Source organism: Lactuca virosa, chromosome 4, assembly GCF_052849685.1.
Source record: "Lactuca virosa cultivar CGN04683 chromosome 4, Lactuca_virosa_CGN04683_v6, whole genome shotgun sequence".
Taxonomy (NCBI): domain Eukaryota; kingdom Viridiplantae; phylum Streptophyta; class Magnoliopsida; order Asterales; family Asteraceae; genus Lactuca; species Lactuca virosa.
In genome coordinates, this window is record NC_136429.1 from 233,032,260 (window position 1) to 233,058,085 (window position 25,826).

The 25,826-nt window shown below is 33.6% G+C and overlaps 1 protein-coding gene and 1 long non-coding RNA gene across 2 annotated transcripts; one reads left to right on the forward strand and one right to left on the reverse strand.

Annotated features, from left to right (window-relative positions):
• The first annotated feature begins 18,666 nt into the window (after positions 1-18,666).
• Positions 18,667-22,312, forward strand: LOC145108072 (uncharacterized). Its single transcript, XR_013708063.1, has 2 exons — positions 18,667-19,048; positions 21,631-22,312. It is a non-coding gene; the product is annotated as an uncharacterized LOC145108072 (long non-coding RNA).
• On the reverse strand, positions 20,828-22,139 carry LOC145108071 (aquaporin TIP2-1-like). The gene is made up of 3 exons (XM_079045061.1): positions 22,008-22,139; positions 21,664-21,914; positions 20,828-21,397 (listed from the first exon to the last, which is right to left on the reverse strand). The coding sequence occupies exons 1-3, from the start codon at positions 22,132-22,134 to the stop codon at positions 21,032-21,034; spliced, it is 744 nt and encodes a 247-aa protein (XP_078901187.1). The 5' UTR covers positions 22,135-22,139; the 3' UTR covers positions 20,828-21,031.
• Positions 22,313-25,826: the final 3,514 nt, after the last annotated feature.

Genomic DNA, 25,826 nt, shown 5'->3' on the forward strand with positions numbered 1-25,826 from the left:
ATATCCAATGAGAAGGCATAAGCCAAGATTATGAGAAATATTTGTTTGTAACACATTTCAAGATACATAAAAATCTATTATAATATTAGAAAATATAAAAAAATATAATTGCATCATCTCTTAGACTTATACAAATTACCATTTCTAATTAAAACACATACCTACCTTGGTTGTTGTCGAGGCCAACAAAATAAATAACTCTAAATCTTGTACACTAGCTAAAATAGTGTATAGTGGTAAAGGGGTCGAATCCGCGAAGATTGGTTCAATTTTATAACTCTATGAAAATCTCTTTGTAAAAATACTTGTAAAATGACAATAAAAGTAAAAATGGGGGTTTTAGACTTTTGAAATACTTGACATAAAACTAGATTTAAACTAAGATTTAAATGGACAATTCAACAAAAACAAGAGTTTGATGTAAAATCAATAAGAGAAAGATGGTTGACTTAAGGTTTCCTCATTTGAACAATTGATGAACATATCATTAGAATCCAATGGTGTAATACTTGTTTTAAATCTTTAATTTGGCTATAGTAATCCAAGAAGCTTGAGATTACCTAGACTTTTCTTAATTATTAAAATAGTTAGAGAAGCTCATAACAATTTACTTAGTTAAAGTCATAATTTCAATTAAGCATGTAATTAGTGAAAATTAACTAGCATTAAGAACCAAAAAGTCACCAAATCCAAGAGGAGTCAAATGCTTTCACTTCCATGTTGGAGAAAACATTTTTGTGATTGTGTGAAGTGAAAACTAACACAAGAACCACTTGTTTCTTGCTAATTTGAGGATCCTTTAATTAATAAAGAAATTAGCCAACTAATCACTACAAATACATTTAAACTCATGAATAAAACCATACAAGTAGTAATAAAATGTTAAAACATAAAACATTATCATAATATTCAAGAACAAGTTCATGAAGTTCTTTAACATTCAACAAACGTTCAAATGATTTCACCAAAGTCAATTAAGATTAGTCTAGCCTAACATGGCTAAACTTAAGAAAACAAAATAAGAGTAGATTATACCAATCATCTAGCAAGAATCAAGAGCAAAAAGATGATGTTCTGGAGGTGTTATTGGCCTTGAAAGTGCTCCAAAATCTTTAGAGAATCGTTCAAATTTCGGAGGTGTAGAAGTGTGAAAAAGATGCACACCAACCTTCCTCAAATAGCTTTAAAAATGGAATTCCAAAAATACCCCTGTAGCATCGTGCACGGCCGCACAGCCCTGCACGGGTGGTACCTGATTGTGGGCTTCTTTGAGTTTTAGGCCTCCACAACTTATTAGTCCACTGACCCAGTTTGAGTCCGATCAGCTTCTAGCCCATTTTTCTTCAAGTTATCTTCATTTTAAGCCCAATTTGGCTTCTCCAAATGATCTATAGCTCACGTCATTTCCCGATCAATAATCTACACACGCTCGAATATTCTTCCGTTTCTTGCAAATTTAAGGTTCATTTTCTCCAAGCCTTCAAATAATCAACAAGCCCACTCCATGCATCATTGCCACTAGATATCAAGCCTAAAATCCTTGTTTCCCTCCAAGTCCAATCGCCTCCTAAAGATCCCGCTTCGCTAGTCTCCCTAAAATCTGTAATTACACTCACGAAACTAGAAAGTACTCGACATAGTCATAAAATAACATAAAGGAAAATATGCATGGAAATTAGGTAAAATATGAATGAAAGAATGCTAAAGTAAACTTTAAAAAGAAGTAAATAAAATGAAACTATCACAACTCTCGGTTTGGACATTCTCTATATGTACACTCTCGATTTTACGAATACTGCAACTTTCATTTAGATTACTTATGCTAATAAGTGATCTATCTATGATTCGTATTTTACGAAGTGCATAGTCGTGTCCGTTCAATTGCGAAACTTTGAAAAAACATAACTTTTTCATACGAAGCCGGATTCGGGCATTGTAAATATGTACGGAAATCGTATTGATGTTTCCTACATGTTTATGACGATTAATTTTGCTAAAAGTCATGTATTTCTACTTCTAATTTTATAAACAATGGTTTTTATTGAATTTTATTGGAAATGTGAAAATGGGGTGTTACAAAAGCAAGTGGTTCAAGGTATATTTTCTTCCTACCTTAGTGTAGAATTCGAGTTTCATCCATAGATTGGGAGTTATATAAGATTTTCATCTCATTTTAGGATTAGGGTTTAGTTTTCTAACCTCCCTTGATTTTTTTGATGATCCCATTCTAAATCAATCACCCCTTTGATGGATTTGAGGATTTGGGTGAAAACCCTGATGAACCCTAGAAATCCAAATTGGGTATTTCTTGTTTATATGGAAAATTGGAATGAATTTAATGACCTAAATGATGTTTGATGACAATAAATCCAATTGGAACACTCAATGTAACATCCAAAAAACCCAGGCTAATTTTTTTCAATAATATAATATCCATTCTCAATAAAGTTACATTCAGGATAAATCATTTATTCATAAACCATTATTCAGAAATCAGAGTTATAATGAAGACAACGCGGAATCACGAATCATAAAGTTGTTGATGTGTGTGTACAGTCACGCTTTTGCAATCAGATAACTACCTGCAAAATATTTAATCCACAAATGTAAGCACAATGCTTAGTGAGTTTCCTAAATACCACATACATCACATCATAATAATCAACTAGGAATTATCAGCAAACTCTAGAGACTATAAGTAGTCCCAACGGGCTAACAGCACACCTCACGGGTTATCAGCAACCCTGGTAAATATCAGCAGTGGCATGGACTTACAGTAGTCCAAGAGTTATCAGCAACTAATTTCATATATAACAGAACCAACAAATAAGACCCAGTTGGTCGACATGCATATACTACCACACATGCAAGTACAGTGAGAAGACTCACCTCGATCGGTAAACGAACGGATCTCACACAAGAGTTGTCAGTGCTAAAGTCCCTCCCACTAAACATATCTACAAACTAAACCCTAATTAACAATTAAGGTTAATACCCCAACTCAGAAAGTCCAAATACCAAGATAAATCTTCACTTGGGAAAAAGACCATTTTGCCCTTCTAAGTCCTCAACCACTCATAGTTAACCAAAATTCAACCAATTCAAAAAGAGAACTATAACACCCGATTCAAGGTATTATATATTTTGACCCCTGGTATAAAAATAGTTTGCACAATTGGTCCCTAAGGGTGTTAAACGAAAAATAGGGGAGGTGTACGTACATTGGGCATGCATTCAAGTACGTTGGGGTTCCCTATTTAAACAACCTTATTCCCCAAGGTTCTTTCCTTACCAACCTCCATTGTTCCTTTTGAGCTTTATTTCGAAACCCTAACTCATTTAGAGAGATTTGACCCTTGTATGTGTGTTTTAATGGGTGTTTGGTGAACCTTGAAGAAGAAGAAGCTTAGTGAAGGAGAATTGATCAAGTTGGAGCTTATAGATCCAAATTTTAGTCAAACCATTTACGGCCTACTATCCCGATATAGAAACATTCGGAAACTAGCTGTTACACTCAAATTCATCCATGATGGTATAATCAAGCATAAACATGGGTTTTAGATGGTTTTGGGAAACAATTATGATGAAAATAATGGAATTCTTGGTATCTAAGCATTTTATGAGTATATGATACTCATAAACATGATTTGATACTATTAAATGTGACTCGGGCATTTGGAGCACTTGGACCTCAATGGAGCATGTGACAAAGTAACTGATCATATGAGAAAGGGATGGATATCCTAGCAAAGGAACGGGTAAAGTGACAAAGGAATGGATCTTTTAAAAGGGATATAGAGCACCTGGAAGTGGAATGGAGCATCCTGGTTCATGGATGCGCCATCTATGCTTGAAGCGCCATCCATAATGTGGAAGCGCCACTTATTTTCTAGAAGCGCCATTCTGGAGAAAAAAGAGCCACTATGTTTCTATAAGAGCCACTCATCAAGAGGAAGCACCATCCCTTTTGAAGAAGCATCATCCCTTACACAAGAAGTGTCATTCTCATGTTGATGCGCCATCTTTTTGAAAGGATGCACCACTTATGTTCCTTGATGAGCTGTGTCACACCCCCAAACCAGAACGGCGGAAACGTCCGGAGGCAGGTGACTTCATTGTGAAGTATCATAACAATTGAGTATAAATGAAACATAGCAAATCCAAACATCATACATTGAGATAACAAACTTACATTGTTTTAAATCATGTTTATGTTCTCAAATTACACAAAAAACATTAGTAAGTAAATTCCAAATTACAGCAACATAATCCTGAGTCCGCGATCCATAAACCTGCTTACGAGTTTCCTGAGAATACAAGTCGTTTGAAAAGCGTCAACATAAAATATGTTGGTGAGTTCATAAGCATTTTCATATAAAATTTGGTGATAGTTTAGAAATCCAGAAAATCCAATATTTTCTTATCAATGGTTGTAAGTCTTGTTTCAAATCGAGTATAGTTGCATGTGTGTCTTAGTTTATCGTTTTCGAAATCGTATAAAATCGTTTTCTCCAGAAAATCCTCTATTTTCTGATATATAAAATGGTGGTCTCAGACCCTAAGACTGGTGTGGTAAACGCTTCGTTTATATTATCCAAATCAATAGTCGTTTATAATCGAGAGGTGTAACTTGAGTAAATTTCTAAAATCATACTGTTATATTCTAAGTGAGTCGTTAAAGCCATACTAATATGACGGAGTGCCTGTTCTAACGTTCTTCAGGCATCGGTATTGTTTAAGATATTTGTCACCCTAGACCGGCCGGTTTAGCTGTAGCGAATAGCGAATGTGCGGGGTGTCAACCCTGTATAGATCTATACACAAATCCCCGCTCCCCCTCCAAGAGACTCTGGTTATAACTCTTACAGGACTTTAAACGTACACTATTATATATATATATATATATATATATATATATATATATATATATATATATATATATATATATATATATATATATATATATATATATATATATATATATATATATATATATAGGTACTGTGAATATTCGTCTGACTAGAATACTAACAGATTTTTCCTTGGTGCAAATTGTCGAGATTCGTTATTTATTAAATAAATAACAATAGTTGTACTCGTTGACTAGATACTTCGTTTCGTTTCACTTGGTTTATTGAAAACAATCCACTTTGAATATTTATCAAAATGATCCAATTTTTTCGGAAGGTGTCAAGTTATGACTTGTGTAAAACCATGACTTGTGTAAAACTATGACTTGTGTGTAGTTATGACTGCAGTCTTATGACATGCGTTTTTCAGCTTTATGACATACAGCTTATCACTTGTGTTTCTGAAAGTTTTATGACAGCAGTTTTATGACATGTAATTATTTCCGTCATAACAGCCCTATTTTGTACATTTTTTCGATAAATTTTTTTATGTTAAATATTTATAAATAATCACTAATAGTTTGCAAACAGAATATTCCTTATGTTGTGACTAAAATATTGTCCTAACATCATGAGGTTTGTAAAATTTCAAGTTTATGAAAAATTATCTTGACATAACGTTTCGACACACACACACACACACCTAAACATACAAATACATGCAATTATCCAAGGATTTATGCAAGATTTGACTTGTATTCTCCCCCAAAAATAATAAAACTCGAAAAAGTAGGGGTGTGAAGCTCACCTTGAGTTGGTTGATGGGTTGGTTGGAGTGATGGGATGAAGATTTCAAGCCTAAGTTCTTGGATGAGTTGAGGAACTTCCTGGGAAGGAATGTTGTCCTAAGGATTTTTATCACATATTATTATGAATAAAATAATATAACTTATCCTTGCAAAAGATGTAACATACTACATTAATGGAATATCTTACCTAACACCTTAAGGAGCACTGTAAGAGTTGAGTCTTAACAAAATCCTTGCTTTTGTTCTTAAATGAAATATTTGAGAGAATACGGGGGAAGTGGGAGAAGTGGGGAAGTTTAAAATTTTCCATTGTTGTTGCTTTAAGAGGATAAGGAAAAAGGGAGAAAGGATAGGTGCATGGAAATCTATTGGGTCATGCATTGTTATTTGGTGGTTCCTGGATGGATTACTGGGAATTGCATGGGGAAATGGAAGATTACATCCCATCATAAACTCAACCCCTTATCACTTTATGTTTTAATATAATACTTTTATAGATATTAATTATTATTTTATGTAAATATGTTTTCAAATACTCAAATTTAGCATAAAATAGTGGTTTAGGAGGTCTAAGTTATGAAAAATATGAGTTTGGTAGGATTCCTGACGTCAAAATTTCCTAAAATGAAGAGAAGTTCCGAAATGGTCAAAAATCCGGAGCCAAAAGTGAGTTCCAGAGTCATATGGGCGAGTTCCGAAGTCAATTTCCATTGTTCCGAAGCTCCTCTCAGGTTCCGGAGTCTGCTCTGATCCAGAACCAATTCCTTCCGAGGCTGCGAGGCGAGACCTTGCGAAGTAAACATGCAGGCTCCGAATGAGGTTGTCCGGATGAGAGGTAATTCTGGAGCGAGATTGTCCGGTGCAAGGGTATTCCGGAGTCCATCAGAAGGTCCGAAGCAGGGAGGGTTCCGAGATGTGAATCTTCCCGGTTCCTTAGAAGGTATTCCGGACTAAGAGGGTTCCGGACCAAGAAGAGAGGTTCCGAAAATGAATAGTGTATTCCGGAATGGGCTTGTTCTTTTGAGTTTTCTCCTCTCGTTTTGAGTTGTTTTTTACTAAGGAAGATACGTAGAGAGACTTTGGAGAGATTTGAGATAGTTAGAGAGATTTGGGAGAGATTTGATATACATGGAGAGTTTTGGGAGAGATTTGATATACATGGAGAGATTTGGGAGAGATTTGATATACATGGAGAGTTTTGAGAGAGATTTGATATACATGGAGAGATTTGGGAGAGATTCGATATACATGGAGAGATTTGATAGATATATAAATACTTTGCGTTATAATAATACATGGTTCATTAGGACGCATAATATAACCCTTAATGCATTGATACAAGCCTTACAATAATTGGTGCTTACATGAGACCGGAATTTCCTAGCTAAAAATGCTAGTTGTGACAAGCTGTATGCTATGAAGTCCCATATGATGCTCAATATTGTTCAAGGAAGCTTAGAAGTTGAAGATGCTCAAGGATTGATGCTTGATGTGTCACCATGATGGTTTATATGCCATGGTGATCTTGATGTTCTACTCTTGCATCATGATATGCCACTATGTATCATGATGCTCCATCATGTGTGTTGCTGATGCTCTTGCAAGGATGAATGTTCCAGAAGACGTTGCATGGCGGATTGTGATTGGTTAACAAATTTCATGGGCCTATGAGCCATCGGGCTTGGCCCATTAGGGTTTTAGGTTTGATCCCTAAAGTATAAATATGGATGCATGTTAAGTCATTTTGTATCTTGAATTTTAGAGTGTGAGGGCGAATCTCTGTGAAAATTGTACTTGTAACCGCTGTTTGAGAGCTCTGAAATAAAGAATACTCCACTCTTGCCCGTGGACGTAGGTCACCTTGACCGAACCACGTAAATATTGTGTCTTGTGTGCTTTTGGTTTTTCTAGTTATCTGCTTTACTTCCTAACGAATACTAATAATATGATTTGAATGCAAAAATATGAGGACTTGAATGATGCTTAGTTGAATTTATGGAATATTTGGCCATAAGGTCATTTTAGGAAATCTATGCATAACCACATGGTGATTATGTTGGGTTTTGAGCATTCTCACACTCCTATGGTGTACATGCAACCCTATAAACCTTGGATCTATGTTTTCTCTATTATACATGCAAATATTAACTATTCCAAGGTTTCATCCTAACTAGCATATTATGAAGCACCTATACTACAAAGTTCTAGTCAGATGACATACCTTTTGATGTAGCTTGATGTCTTCAAGCTTTAAGAGCTTAGCCTCAATAGTGTGGAAGCCTCAAATGGAATCACAAATCACCAAAACACCTTGGAAGAACTTGAGAGAATATGTATGCACACTAAAATCGGCCCACTCTTATTTTCACACACTTGTACCAATTTTGTGAGCCAAGGACCCCTTTATATATTATGGAGGATTAGGGTTACATCCATGTAAACCCTAATACCCATGACCTTTCATTTACATAGGATCCATGGGTTAAAAGCTCCATGCACCATCCATTAAAGCTTAGCCAACCTAAATGAACTTGGCCCATTCCATATATATAAGAGTCCATATTTAATTAGTTCTTTTTGATCACTTAATTAATTCTAAATTAATTCTTGATCAATACTAATTAAATAATATGATTCCATATTAATATATTAGAACTTATAATATATTAATATAAATCATAAATATACTATTCTCAAAAGACTATCCATATAAATTGTGTCAGTGAAGTGCAATCCAAATGGACCATGCCGGGTCGGGTCAAGTACATACCAAATATAGCTATGGACTTAGACATTAATCCAACAGTCTCCCACTTGGATAAGTCTAAAACTATTATTGAGTATGACTTCAAAACCTAACTGGCAATCGTAGCTCTTAAAGCCGCTGTCGAACTCTGACCTTGTCAATGACTTGTCCATTAGATAAGGGATCATATATTCCTCCATTCTAGATATCATATGGACTGAGACATGGATTATAATCATTCTCTCTGTCCATTTGTTGTTTCCCGATTTTCGATTTATGATGACTGACTGATTGAACAAATCAAATCAGTCCTGGCTTGGCCAAGCACTCACATGTGTCATCGCTAAATCATCGAGGGGCCCACAGATATCGCTTTTATCCCGAAGGTAAAAGGAATGGATAAACTTCGACTCATATGGCTTGTTCTACTACTTGTTGAATCATACACAAAGGCACGTTTTATAACATCGAGTTACCAAATGCGTTATCATGCAATCAATGTATAACCAACTCATAGTAACAACTCATATCTCTAGGTTTGAAGAATATAAGATATTATCGTCTCATGATCACTCGTGATAAAATCCATGAAGTGATTCAAATGAGCGCGGGTTGAATCCAATACTCAGAACTTATGAGCAGTCATGAGTATTGTAGCACCACTTTGTCCACCAACTTGGACCTCTACAAACCAACCCATGACAGTCTTGATTCATATCTACTTCCAACATATGACTGACTGTGGATGGTTTGAATAACTTAATCATTCAGGAAGAGCGACTTAGTTATTCTGGAAGTCAAAACATGCAAAGTGAAACACAAGAATAAATGAATCAAATATGGTATCAAACCCTATGAATATAAATAAACACTTTTATTTATCACCATACTGATTACTCATTATTCATTGTTTCGGTTTTATCAACTTTATACTTGAATTAAAAACACTAGTTGTCCCATGCTCCAAGCATGTACACTATGTTTTTCTTAAACAATAGCTTTGCCATACACCAAGTATGCACTCTATGTTTGTCTATGATCCTTACTTTGTGAAATAAACCAATTGAACATAATTTCAATGATTCTAATTTCACACTCCCAAATCCTTATCGAAAAGTGTGAGAATTTCAAATTCCTATCATTTATCGAAATCTGTTTAGATTTTAAACTTATATGCACTGACCCTCGTGTAATGAATATGTACAAAGTCACAAAGACTTGTCAAGAGTCATTATAAGGTATTCCAATGGAGATCAACTCCATGGAAACTAAGTCTCATATTCAAAGTACATTGCTTTGGACATGATTCTTGCATTAAGTTTTCTAATCTTACACAGATAACTTCCACCTATGGAGACAACTCCATATTCTCATTTTGACTATCACTTCTGAATAAGAGATGCCTCTTTTCAGAATATGTCAATATGGTCCTTCCAAAATTAGCACTATACTTCCAACTGTCCCTGAGCAACCAATCTTTGGTAAACCTCAGATTGTCCTCGACAATTGCTTAATCATTTTAGTCATATCCAATTCTAGACCTTTTCCCTTCTTAATGCCTCTGGGCATTTGGAAAAATTTAGAAATGACAAATATTATAGCACATGCAATCGATCCTGTACCTAAAGCAAATGGTACATGATTCATGATGTCTCACATAAAGACATGATTCTAGACCAGTCTTTTGCTACAATATTTTTATTTGCCTTGTTTTCAAAATTTGACTATGAAGAGGGATGCCGTAATCATAATCGAATTTTAAGAACGCAATATATAGAATTTCCTTAAGTTGAACCAATCCAACATGAAATTCATATATATATTCTTGACTAAAGATGATTAAGGTCTCAATCTAAGCCTTTAGAACTGAAATGAAGTATATCCTCTCCCTTAATTATAGCAAAACAACTTTTTCAATCCCTTCAGCCTCACGAATTGAAACTTTTGTTTTCTATAGTTAACATTGCTAACTTGCAAGACTAACAATAATTATCATGCTCCCACTAACATGATGATTATTAGCATAACACTTATGCTCCCACTAGCTTTGACATGTACTCAGAAATCAGCTGGACTTCTAGAAATCAATACTTTATTGACTTTCTTACCAAAGTTCAGATTTCTGATACGAGATGCTTTGATAAAACTTTATCAAAATCATACACCTTTCCTTAGATAGCATGCATGTGTGTCTAAACAATTTCAGAACTATGAAAAGGGATGCCGTAATCATAGTCTCAATTGTTTAGACCTTTTGCCATCTGCTTCAAATCTACTTGGTGGAAGTGTTTCCTCACCATCATTTTCATGAATCGGAGAGAAACCTTATGACCCTTAGATTTTATGGTGTATGTGTTCTTATTCATGTGAATCGTCAAAACCATAGTCACAAGACAAGGATAATGACAAATCCAAACTCATATGGACTGAACTTATGCAATCTTAACTTCTTGCTACCTGGCAGTACAGGGCCTGCCATTGCTTCCAAGTTGTTATGCAACCAATTGAGAACTTTCAGAACTCCTATGCAAAGCCAACTTTAACTGGAATGGGCACAGAATATGTCAACACGATAGGTTATAAACCTCAAGTCGTGTGCTAGTGAAGAACCTCAGGTTTTATTCTTGATTAGTTCTTGAAATTTTTTTAGGATCTTTAAGACTCCCACTATCCTCTTGACATATAAGACTATCTTGCCAAATATTCAAGAGATAGTGCGGATTCTTTATCAAGACAAACACTTCACACAATTGGCCTTAGTTGGCCTTTGTTTTATCCAAAACATCACAACTTACCAATTTCAAATGTACAAGAGTAGGACACTTTTACTCTTACATTTGACAAGTGTTTTAAACCTTTCTTTAAGATATGTCACTCAAGTTACAATCTTGGAGTGTGACTCTAAGAATTGTTTTGGAACGAAGTATGACTCATCTTCCTGATCTAACCATTTCAACAATTCATGACTCCTCTTCTTAGTCATAAGAATGCACTAAGATGACCTTTAGAGGACTAATTGTGATATGATTTCTAAATCATTAAGATGATCACAAACATGATACTAAAGTACTCTCCCATCTTTTCAGATTTGAGAAACTTTTATCTTTCTGCCTAATTTGATTCTTCCCATTCGTTCTGCCATACACTGAGACTTTTCCAATGTTTCAGAATTATACTTAAACTTGTAAGTATAACCATATTTACTAAACTTTAGTAAATCAAATAGTCTTAACGAGCTTTGTGGTGGACATGACCAGTGCACAAGAATGTGTACTCGATCCCTTTAGTCCTTCACTTGACTCACACATCCATGTGAACAAGTAATTAGTCTTGATTTTCCAATGCTTGAAAGTTCTCATTCATCATACTATTCAACTTGAATGATTCCAAGTTTCGGTCCAATTGAAACTTGGGCGATGAGGAACTTTCCTGATTTGGTAAATTTAGACACTACTACAAATGAAAGAATCAAATCCATTTTATACCCCCCATTAAACTGCCATTTTATAGGCAGTAACCTTATACCCCCCTTATAGACCGGCTTCGTGAATGAGGCCTACTAATGGTAAGACGACTTGCTCTTATACATATAATATATTAAACTTTTAATATTATAATAGTATAAGGGTGTATTTTAGACATTTAAAATACTTGGTGGTTTAATCTATTAATTAAACTAGACTTTAATTTAATTCAACTCAAACCATATATTTATGGATTAATAATACTCTTTTAATTAAACGCTTTAATTAACTATTAATAAAGTCCATAAGAGTTAATTTGAACTATTCAACAAAATATCATAATTCCAATTATTAAACTCAAAATTAAAACCATTTAATTAATTGTTTAAGTTATGAACCCAAGATTTTTAGAATTCAATTCTTTTTTTCATAAAAAACTTTTCTCAAATTCCAAAACTTGAGGGCAAGTTTTGTAATTCTTGAAAACCTTTGGATTCCATAACTTATGGAATTAATAGTGTTTTATGATGAAACTTTCCATGTTCCATAACTTAAGAACAAGTTATGAAATTCTTTAAAACATTAACACCAAATTTTGTAACTCCATAAAAACTTTGAATCAAAATTTTTTTTTAAAAAAAAAAACTTTCATATCCATAACTTATGGAAGTTTCAAAAACCCTTAAGATCACAACTTTAAAAAAAACTTTTGGGCTTTAAAATTTTATGACAAAATATGTAACTCCTTAAAACATTTAGATCAAACTTTTAAAACTAATAAAATAATCATATCATTTTATCTTTTACTAAATTTGACCTAATTCAACTCATATAACAAATGATTCAAATTTTACAAATAATTCGTTTTTTCACAAAACAAGTAATTATCTTAAAATTTGACAAACGTCATGTTTTTTTTTTCCTTTTTTTTTCCAACTTGAAAATAAAACATTTGCATCAATATAACAGAAAACAACCTGGCTCTGATACCATTGTTGGGTTTTGAGCATTCTCACACTCCTATGGTGTGCATGCAACCCTATAAACCTTGGATCTATGTTTTCTCTATTATACATGCAAATATTAACTATTCCAAGGTTTCATCCTAACTAGCATATTATGAAGCACCTATATTACAAAGTTCTAGTTAGATGACATACCTTTTGATGTAGCTTGATGTCTTCAAGCTTTAAGAGCTTAGCCCTAATAGTGTGGAAGCCTCAAATGGAATCACAAATCACCAAAACACCTTGGAAGAACTTGAGAGAATATGTATGCACACTAAAATCGGCCCACTCTTATTTTCACACACTTGTACCAATTTTGTGAGCCAAGGACCCCTTTATATATTATGGAGGATTAGGGTTACATCCATGTAAACCCTAATACCCATGACCTTTCATTTACATAGGATCCATGGGTTAAAAGCACCATGGACCATCCATGAAAGCTTAGCCCAACCTAAATGAACTTGGCCCATTCCATATATATAAGAGTCCATATTTAATTAGTTCTTTTTTATCACTTAATTAATTCTAAATTAATTCTTGATCAATACTAATTAAATAATATGATTCCATATTAATATATTAGAACTTATAATATATTAATATAAATCATAAATATACTATTCTCAAAAGACTATCCATATAAATTGTGTCGGTGAAGTGCAATCCAAGTGGACCATGCCGGGTCGGGTCAAGTACATACCAAATATAGTTATGGACTTAGACATTAATCCAACAGATTAACATTCGTGAACATGAATTGACACTCTAGAGATGATATTGGAACACATAGATGAAAGGATGCTAGTAAGGTTCTAGCTCTAGTGATTGTTTTGACCCAAAGGCAAATTTAGGAATATGAAATGGAATTGATGATTCCATAGTTATACTAGGTGTTTAAAATGAGATTAGTTCTGGTTTCATGCACTTGACAACATCATATTGAGTGTTCAACAAGTTGGGAACATGTTTTGTGTATTATGGAATGTTTAATTGCAAAATGGACTGGTTTACCCTTCTTTTAAACACTTAAGGATCATTATGTTCTAAATGTGTTTAATGAGCACTTAATGGATTAAGTGGAGTGTTTTAAGATGATAAAACACCTCCTAACCATGTGTGAGGACTCATACAAGTGATTTAGAATGATGTTATATGAGAATATTGGTCATTAAGAGATTAATTACTAACTAGGATGTTTATATGTCATTTTATGCTTTCTTATAACTTTGGAGACATGTAAAGGTCTTAATGATTAAGTCATCATGAGGATATGGATTAATTGACTATTTGAGAAGTTGATAACATTTATTTAGTCCTTAATAACCACTTGGTAAAGTTTGGTGGCAATTGTAGGTTTAGGGAACAAGTTACAAAACTTTTAGCAAAATTCTACACAAAATGGTGACCTGCACTTTTGACTCGGGCATGTCAAATGGTCTGTTAAGTGTATTTTTTTCGTGTAAAACCTAGTAAATGACATCCGATTGGCCTTAAATTTTATATATAATCTAATAAGAAGTAAATAAGCTTATGAGGAATATCTAAATGTTAAAAATCTATGAGGGGTATGTTGGTCATTCTTTTACTATCACCTACATATTTATTATATAAGTGGTGTTATAGAGAGTGTTGCTCTAAGGAAAGGAACTACGAGAGGACTAGCTAATCTTCTTGTGATTGAGGTGAGTACGTGTTGACATTTTTCCATTTTAGGGTACATGGCAAAATGATTTTATGATAATGAAATACTAATGCTTTGATATACGAAACATTTTGAAATAAAAGTGTTGAATGATTTTGGAAATGATGTTTTGAAAGAATGCCTTCAAGGCAAGCAACGTTTTTTTTAACAAAGAATGTTTTGGAAAAATGAATGTTTGATATGTGAAATATGAATTTTCAAGGTATATATTTCTAGTAACCTATGATATTATAAATGATGATATGAGTATTGATAATGTGGAAAGTGAAAGCTTAAAGAAAGTAAAAAGGAAGACATTAATGAGATAATGAAAACTGACCGGGCCATGATATCTCATAAGAGGCACTAGAGGAATCTACTAGGGGTGGGGGGTACCATCCCCATTGCAAAGTAGATGTCCTAATGGAAATGATGCTTTGGTGGATTGATTTGTTCTTTCCACCTTGGTCTAGACTTGGGAGTGGTTCCTTTATTGGACGTAGACCCCAAGTATAAAAATGGTAACAGTTTAACACCAAAAATAGCCCTTAATGAAAGAAGGATTGGAATGTGAAAAAAAAATGTCTTTTGAATTATGTTATGACTAATGAAATGTTTTGATATGGAACAAATTATGGAAAATGTCTATTTGAAATATGTTTTGCAAAGATGAAATGTTTTTAATAAAAATGTGATAAATGTTTTGGGTCGCAAACCTACGTAGCTCACGAGTCCTTTTTTTTCTTACGTACGTATCTCTTGTGAATGCCATGTATCCTAAGTTGCAATTAAGGGGAAAAGATGATAGATGGAGGATGAAAGTTAAGAGATAGAGAATGAAGTGGAGCTTGTTAAGTTCCTTTTTTAAATGATATTGATGTAATTCTTATTTTTGTGTTATGGATTGTATGATGCTTAATGGTAAGACCCAATATTTTAATCATAAATGTTTTTGTGGGACCGATTTTTGTTAAATGTAGGTTAATACCCGTAATGATTTTGTTAAACCATAACATTTTAAAGTTTAAAAAAATTTGTAAAATTTGGAGTGTTATTAACAAAAGGTTATACCTCATTCATCCTTAAAACTTCACACCTACAGTACTTTACGTTCACCCTTTCATACATTCAAGTAAAACTACTTGTCTTAACCTTTTATTCAAACTATAAAAATATTACACCCCCTAATATTATTAGTTATGAGAAATAGGTGTTATATTTGGAGTTTTGTAGATGAAGTTATTACGTGTTTTCCCCGGGATATCCAGTGTACAAAAATGTTCGGTAGTCTAAAAAAATATTTTTGGACCAACTTCAGCAAAAAATTATGGAATGATCCAGAAGTCCAAAACTCATGTACTTGATATGCTTGGAAAACTCTAACTGTGCAGTTTCTAATGAAAAAAGTCTTTTAGAGTTTTGTAAAGTGAGTTATGATGTTTTTTCCACAAAATAGCTAGTGTACAAATAATTGTTTGGTAGTCTAAAAATATAATTTTAGACTAAATTCAATGAAAAATCTGGAATGATTCAAAAGTCCAAAAATCATGTATTTTGTATTCTTGGAAAGCTTTCGATGTGTAATTTTCAATGAAAAAACATGAAGCCTTTTTGAAATTTATAGTGCGAATTGTTATGTTTTTTCATATGATGTCCACTGTACAAAAAAATATCCGCTGATCTGAAAAAAGAAATTGGTCCAACTTCAACGAAAAGTCTGGAACAATCCAAAGTATAAAAATCGTGCATTTTAAATGTATGGAAAACTCTAGATGTTTATTTTGCAATTTAAAAACACAGCTAGTCTTGTGGAATGTTGTACAAGGAGTTATGATTTTCTTTTTCCATAAGATATAAAGTGTATAAAAAATATTCAGTGGTATGAAAAAATATTTTTCGACCAACTTCAATGTGACGTGTGGAAGGATCTAGAAGTTAAAAAAGTTGTATATGTTATCTGCTAGGAAAAATATGGATGTATAGTTTCCATTGAAAAAAGCGACAAACATTTTGAAGTTTTGTAGAGGGAGTTATGATGTTTTTGCCACAGGAAATCCAATGTATAAAAATGTCTGATAGTCTGAAAAAAAAATTAGACCATCTCCGACATAAAGTCTTGGATGATCCAGAAGTCAAAAAATCATGTTTATTATATGCTTGGACAGCCCTGAATGTGTTGTTTTCATTATAAAAAAATGATAAGTCTCTTGGAGTTTCTTGGAGGGAGTTATGACGTTTTTTTTGTAGGATGTCCGGTGTTCAAAAATATATACGCTGGTCTAAAAAAATATTTTTTTGACCAACTTTAATGGAAAGTCTGAAACGATCCAAATGTCCAAAAATCGTGTATTTTATATGTATGGAAAGCTATGAATGTGTATTTTCCAATTAAAATAAGGAAAATGTTTTCGAGCTTTGTAGAGGGAGTTACCATGTTTTTCCATAGGATATATCAATTGTATAAAAAATGTATGATGGTGTCAAAAAATATTTTTAGATCAACTTCAACAACATGTCTAGAATAATCAAGAATCGAAAAACCATTTATGTTATATTTTTGGAAAGATCTGGATGTATAGTTACCCATAAAAAACGGTAAGTCTTTTCGGAGTTTTGTGGAGAGATTTGTGACGTTTTTGTCGCAAGGTGTTTAGTATACAAAAAAAATGTTCGGTGGTCTGAAAAAAATATTTTTTGGACCAACTTCAACGAATAGTCTGGAATGACCCATATATCAAAAAATCGTGTATCTTATATGCTTGAAAAGCTCTACATAAAAAAACAATAAAACTTTTGAAGTTTTATAGAGGAAGTTAAGATGTTTTTGTCATAGTCTGTCCAGTGTATATAAATATGTCTGGTGGTCTGAAAATATGCTCTGTGATATTAAATATTTCAGTGGTGTGAAAATATGTTATGTGACCTGAAAATATGTTTATATTTGTAAGATCAATAGTTTGATGCCCGTGTTTATGCAGGTTAATCGCCTAGAATAGATTGATTCAATATCATTTAGAAAATTAATAAACTTAAAGATAACTTAATAATCAATGTGAATCGAACATATTCTCTTTATTTTAATCACATTGGTATATATATTTATATTGTTGAACTATTTCAAAAATCAATATATAATGGGCCTATCACATAATTTGACTACATATCACCGAAGAGAAATTAAATATTCTCCTAACTTTTGTTCCTTCATATTATCTATCCAATTAAATAGTGACATTTGTAATATTTAATGCTCATTAATTAAATTTAAAGATATTTTAGGATAATAATAAGACACGTATCATTATTTAAATTGTGGGCATAAATATCAAGTTTGAAGACGCTATACATGGTTTAGGGCTCATTGTTTATCTTGTTTTTTTTGGAATCTTTTAAGATATCATTGTAATATTTTGCACCATATGGCATATGGCATATGGCATTAAATGTAGTATTTTATATTAAGTAATGAGAAGAAAATCACTGTTCCGTTTCACAGTCATATTAGTGGTCATAGAAAGACAGTAAAAAAATCCAATTATTAGAGGTAAGCATCTCACTAATTCCATTTTCAAGCTTAATAATGTTATCATTGTGGTAGAAAGGCTCACATTATACGATTACGCTGATAATTAAAAGACAAAAAAAAAAAAAAATAAGTGAAGAAATCTATTTTAATAAATGAAGGTTTTTTTTTACCACATGTCATACTCTCATTCACTTTTGCCAAATGTTAATATTGTGACTATTTTGAATTAATTTTTTCACATGTCATTTTATAGGGTTTTCTATTTTAATAAAGACAAAACTGCAAATTTGGTCATTGTGGTTTTCAAAAACCTTTGGATGCAGTCCAAAAAATTTCCAACTTGCATGGAAGGTCCAAAATCAAGGTTTTTCTGGGTTTTTGGTCCTTGATACATTTGAAAAGACGATTTTACCTTTTCATTTCTTTTTCTATTTTCTTTATTTATTTTGGTATTTAAATAATTAAAATAAAAAAACTAAAATCTCTCTCTCTCTCTCTCTCTCTCTCTCTCTCTCTCTCTCTCTCTCTCTCTCTCTCTCTCTCTCTCTCTCTCTCTCTCTCTCTCTCTCTCTCTCTCTCTCTCTCTCTCCTTGTCAAAGTCAACTGGGTAAATGAAAAACCTTTTGAACCCATTCAGCACAAACTCCACCTTATATCCCCCACTACTTAGATTAATTAAACACAACACCTATAAACAGCACCACCACAGCCTCCCTATCGTTCTTGGGGTTGTGCCGTCGGGAACCACCCAACTCCACCCGCTTCTACCACCTTATTTCGGCGGTTTCCACCATCATCCTCTTCATGCCCTCCCTCTCGTTGAGCTCATCGGAAACAAAGCAACAAACGCCGTCGGAGCAGCCCCTGCCACCACGTCGTCGTTGTTGTGAACCACCATCGTCTTTAGCCACTGCTTCCGTTAATCACATCTCCAACCAGCCTCGTCACCCCTTGCGACCCATGTAAGTCTGATTCTCCACCTCGTTATTATTGTTCTCCTGTTCAATCAATCAAGAGGATCGATTGTTTAGTTCGTTCCTTACCTGCGACGTCTAACAGACGAGGGAGGAAGATGATACAGGAGCCCTAATAGTCGATGTATTTTTGGGAGGGGGGGGGGGGGGGGGGCAATAGAGGTAGTGATAGTCAGAAGCAAAAAAAAAACACTCTAGTTGTTATATAAAAACCCCATCTGGATTTGGAAGATAGAAGGAGAAAGGTCAGAGGGGAAGGAAGCAAAATCGGGTGATCCAGAAGTATTTGAATGGAGGACCATCGATGAGTCTATATGGATTTGGGGGAAATCGAAACGGGGTCATTTTGCAGCCATATTTTTCTTCAATCTTATTTGCAGATGCATAAGGACAAAGAAGAAGAATAGAGAAATAGAAACAGAGTCAAAGAGGGGGTATGATGGAGAGTAGAGGGGTGGGTGGGTGTTTTGAGAGAGAGAGAGAGAGATTTATTTTATTTTCTTTTTATTTTTAAATTAAAATAGTATTTGAAAATTTAATATATATATATATATATATATATATATATATATATATATATATATATATATATATATAAAGAAAGTAAAAGGGTATAACCGTCTTTTGAAGTTTTTTGGACCAAAAACACAAAAAAAAAACCTTGATTTTGGACTTTCCATGCAAGTGAAAAACTTTTTGGACCCTATCCAAAGTTTTTTAAATACCACAGAGACTAATTTTGCAGTTTTGTCTTTAATAAATTTCACATTTAATGTAATAATTACAATAAATATAGTAATAAATGAATATCAATTTTATTAATGAACTTACATTCTTATTTCAAAATTCCTAAATTAAAGCTCATTAGTTTATTTTGTTTATTTATTTAAATTTAAAAGATAAAAAAACAATTTTAATAATTCATTATTTTTCTTATTTTCTTATAAATCCAAAGTTTTTAAATATTTAGACGTTTATATTTAATTTTTTATAATTAACTCATGTAATACATGGGTCTTATACTTAATCTACAATAACTAAATGAACAATCATAAGAAAGTAATAGCGTTAACGGCAATGCTTGAAATACTACCAATGAAGAATTTTTAATTCTTTTGGGATTGTTAATCGGCATGGATCGAGTTGGATTATTGATAGTGGTACCCATGTCAATATGTGATGTTACCTTACTTAGTATTTTTATTCAACTTACACTCTAGGTGAGGTTGGATATATTAAAGGGCACCCTATGTTAAAATATCAAGGACACTGTAGGCGCCTAGCACATGTCACATCCAATTTAATGCTCTTAATTAGAAAGATATTAAGATCAAATTATATAACTTTTTGTCAAAATGTATATGTCATCAAGTTTTCATGATTTTTTTTACAACCATAGTATTTCATAAGACGGTGAGTCAAAGTTTAACATTGCATTCATCACGAATAATACCCCCTCTTATTTATGAATAAAAAAAACTGATTTGATCTATAAATCCAAATTATAAATTCACCCATTTCTCATAAATTTGTATCTATAACAAATTTAAACTTCAAGTCCCATATATTACATCCTACAACTTTGAAGTTTGAACATATCCACATTGGATTGGAATCACATGACATGAATTTATTGATCAAATAGCCCACCACCCACTATATTCTGTTTTACTTAACTCATTGAAAAAAACAACCCAAAGGGGCCCAAAGCTTACCAAACCAAACTAAACACATAATGTGGTCCTTTTACAAACCAATAATGCCAAATTAAACACAACATGTGGGTCCTTTTACTAACCAATCATGCATTTGCTCCATTACCCAATTACGAAAAAACACAATCTTATGAGCATCTCATAAATATGAATAAACAAGAACAAAGAAAAACAAACAAATTGCTTTTCTACTTATTTGTACAATTAAAAAAGCCTTGGAACTTAATTCAACACAAAACCGATTACGGATGAAAATCTAATAGTCGTTGGAGACGGGAATGTGTTCATCTGAGATGAACACATTTGGGTAAATGGCTCCGGCCAAACCACCGCCAATGAGGGGTCCGACCCAGTAGACCCAGTGTCCAGAAAAGTCAAAGCTGGCTACAGCAGGTCCAAAAGATCTGGCCGGGTTCATTGATCCACCAGAGAACGGACCTGCTGCCAAAATGTTGGCGCCAACGATGAACCCAATTGCCATTGGGGCAATTGTGCCTACTGACCCCTTCTTTGGGTCACATGCGGTGGCGTACACTGTATACACCAACGCAAATGTGATAACAATTTCAAAAACCACCCCTTGAATTGCTCCTAAGCTTCCAACACTATGTGTAGGAACAGCCTGAAAAAAAATTAAGAATATAAGTATTATTTAAAAGAAAAAGAAACACTTAACATAACATAATAATTTTTTGTAACTTTATAAATCTTTTTATATAAAAATCTACTAATATTATTTTTATAGTTATAAAATTATAGTAATAAATTAATCGTTTATAAAACAAACAAAAAAGTAAAAATAATACTCCTCATATTATCCAAGTTGTTTCACCTGCTCATTTTGCTTACGTATAGTACAAATCGTAAAGAAAAGTCTACAATGCTTACCAGGCCTCCGGTGACGAAACTGAGAAGGAAGCATGCGACGGTGGAGCCAAGAAGTTGAGCGATCCAGTAAAACACGCCGGTAAGGACGGTGATCTGGCCGCCGACGGCCAAACCGAAGGTGACAGCTGGGTTGACGTGGCCGCCGGAGATGTTGGCAGCGATTGATACGGCAACAAACAGAGCAAATCCATGGCAAACAGCGATGGCTACAAGACCAGCTGGATCTAAGGCAGCATCTTCTGTTAATTTGCCTGTATCAAATTAACAAAAAAAGAAAGGAATTGAGTTATGGAGATATATCATAACAGATCGGTTAGTAATGGTATGGGGAGTTCTGAACTTACCATAAGCGATGGCAGAACCTACTCCGGCGAAGACGAAGAGCAAGGTGGAGATGAACTCCGCAATGTAGGCTTTGATAGAGCTGCCACTGAAGGAGTCACCCAAACTACCAATGGCGATTCCAGGCATTTTGTCTAGAGTATTGTATTAATGGATAAGGAAAAGCTCAATTTGGAAAGGAGATGGAAATAGAAAGAGAGGATGATGTTGAATATGACGCTCTATGTACAACACTAAGAGGGTTTATATACTAAAATTGCCCAAATAATGATCACGTAAATACAAGAGTATTATTTTATTCAGTTAATTTCAAGAACAACATATTTTATTGAAAAAACATTTATAGCAAAATATTTTAATTTTTATCAACAATAGTAAATTACATTCTTAATTTTTTTTTTTGTAAAGGCAAACACGCACTTATACATTATTCTTAAACTACTTTGTCTCCAACGACACTTGAAAGATTTGATTGAAGGACAACTTTGCACCAACACAAGATGCCACTAAGATAAAATCTCTTTGGTTATAATTGTGTTAGTATAGAATTACAGATTATGTTAGACCATCCATGCATCCTTTTGCGTATTTGTATTATAAAAGCTCTTTCTATAATGATATAAATATCATATAAAATAGCACACACTAAAACCTTAATCTAGTTGTTGTAATACCTTACTCCTCCCGACGTTTTCCTCTTATCAACTCTCTTCCCTCCTCTTCTTTCTAAATTGCCAACGCAGACGACAAAGACTTACACACTTTTGTAAAACCCTTTGATATAACCGACATTAAAGCCCATGTCCATCTTTTACTATACCTTGAACAACTCAACTACGACGTTTGGAGAGTGCTTTTGAGGCTCTTTGCACTGGATTTGACATTCTTGATCATATGGACAAATCGTGTGATACACCACAATCCATATACCACCTATCATGAACACAAATGGAAGAACAATGATTCCATTGTGATGCTTTGAATAGATGGCACCCTCTCGCAACTTATTATTCAAATGAAACTCAAATGAAAAACAATGGCCTGTCACATTTGGATCAATTTGCAATTATTATTCTATGATAACAAAGACACAAAGATCAACCAAGTTGACTAGGAACTTTGTAGCATTAGCGTTAATGGTTCATGCATCACTGCATATTGCACTTGCATCAAATCTATCACATGCTTTCTCGACAATGTTGATGACATAGTGCCCGAGAAATTATTTTTACCTACATGATCAATAATCTCTTCTCTAAATATGAGTACATCGCAAGCCTTATCCGACATCACATCCCTCTCCTGTCCTTTCTAGAGGCATGTCTTTGCTTATTCTTAAAGATCAAAGGATGTGCCAAACATGAACCAACACCCTCACAAACCCGCTTCCTCTCCTACTGTGCTTACCGTGGAATCTTCCACCCATTGAAATCATCACGACAACAACCATCGGGGAAGCGAGGATGGTTTTCGAAATGGTTTACGCCAAAAATAGCTTCATGATCCTTTATCGGGTCCTAGTTTCACGTATCAGCAACAACAATAACCTCACTAGTCTTATTAGTAGCAGGCCTAGTTATGAAGTGTTATGAAATCAATCGAATATGTAATCAGAGTTAATATGAACACGGTGATGTAATTATAATCTTGATTCAACTCATAATATCTTGAGAGCGCAAAGTACATTTGTGAGAATAAAAGTGAAAGCACAAAGTTGCAAAAGTTACAAATGACTTAAGCCCTACACTATTTATAGCGTACTCGACAGATACTATATATATATATATATATATATATATATATATATATATATATATATATATATATATATATATATATATATATATATATATATATCAGGACGTCGACATTGAAAGAGATACAATATAAATTCCTGATAAAATACATACATAATCGAAGTCATGTAGACCTTTAATCCATACAATCTAAACAACACTTTGACTACTACCTAAGACTTTGATATATCAGAACATCTTCGACTCTACAATCCTTCCCCCCCCCCCCCCCCCTCTTTGTGATCAGTATTGAATCTTCAAATTGTAGGTAGCGTCTTTATCACCATCAATAATACTCTTCTTATTTCCATATTCCAAACGATAATCTTCTTTATCTCCAATCTGTCTTCATTAGAATTCTTATTACATTTACTGATCCGGAGAAGAATGCTAGAAAGACTCTGATTAGAATACATTTCTTTATCATCAATGTGGAATAAGTATTTCTTTTTGCCTCCTTTCATGTTCTTTCCCTGAAACACTACACCCTTTGATTTCATAAGGATTTCACCATCTTCATAGTCATCAACGTTCAAATTACCTTTCAAAAATTGACATAGGAACTTTTGGCTTTTTATTGAAGGCAGTAGTGAACTCGAAGTCTGTTAATGACAAATGAGCATAGTAACAGTCTATGAAGCTTTTGATAAGACTATATCTAATGATGTAAGATGCTTTATCTTGAACTTGATCATTATTCATGTCTCCCATAATCTTCGTAACGGTAATAAGATCATTCAAGTTCATCAGCGGAAAGTCAACAATAGTGAACTCACAAAGAGTATAATTAGCCCTGACCACCTTGTATCGATAGTTTTGAACTACTCCTTCGAAAATGACATCTGGAGTTATTGATACAAGTTTAATGATTTTTACTAAGGACCAAAGTTCTTTTTCTTTCTTTTCGAGAACTGCATGAAATATTATCTTTATACTTTTGTACTCCTTTGAATCTTGATAATTTTCAGCAAACTTAAACTGAGCAAATATGAACATTGTATGATTGAATGGGAAGTCCAACTAAATTAAATCTGAATCTTTGATGGCATGACTTTTCTTTGGCTGTTTTTCTAATGCATCAACTTCTACATAAACTACTGTCTCGATAGTTTCATAACACCACACTTTACTTGGATCCCCCCCATTGCCAAGACCAAATGGATCGTTTGCTCTCGGTCTCATTATACTGTTAAGTTGCTTCATTTTCTGTATTTCATGTTCTTGTAATTTCTTCTTTTCTTCTTCAGTAGGCTCAACATGAACACCTTTTTCCTTTTCCCTTCGATTTTGAGTTTGCGAAAGGTTTGACAATCAAAGAACCTGAATCTCCTTAGTTTATATTCATCCCCTTCTTCGATTAAAATTTGAAACAACAACTTCAACATTTGGAGTTAGCGTTGTTATCGAAGCCGTCTAAACATGTTTCACAGGAATTGGAGTTGGGATTTATGTGGTGTAAACCTTTTCGTTGTCTTCGCCTCCATCCTTCGATGAACCACCATTATTTCCCCATTGTGACATGAGCATTAATAGGTGTGGATCATTTTTAGGCAATCGAAGAACAAGATCGAGAATTGGAGGAAGCTGAGTTTTAAAACAAGTCTTTACTGAAAAGAAAACATTAGAATTTTTTACTCAAAAATTAAAGTTGTTGGCTGAACATCAAACTTCGATAATCTATCATGAAAGCCCGTTAGTGAATTATTAATGCTTCTGAAGACATTCTCATTAGATTCCTTCTTCAACTTTAACCTTTAAGCATAATACTTATTGAAAGCATGAATGTCTTCGATCAATGTTCGTGTAACACCAAGAAGAATATCAACATTCTGCTGAATTCCAAGACAAAATTTATCCAGCTTCTTGACCTCCTTTGTAACCTAATCAACCAAGTCTTGAATCTTTAAAACAATAGACTCCTTCGAGGAGGAAACCATCTTCTTAAATATCTCATGTATCTCCCGAGAAACATTTTGAACTTCTATAATATCAAACTTGTAATGTCACACCCCCAAACCAAAACGG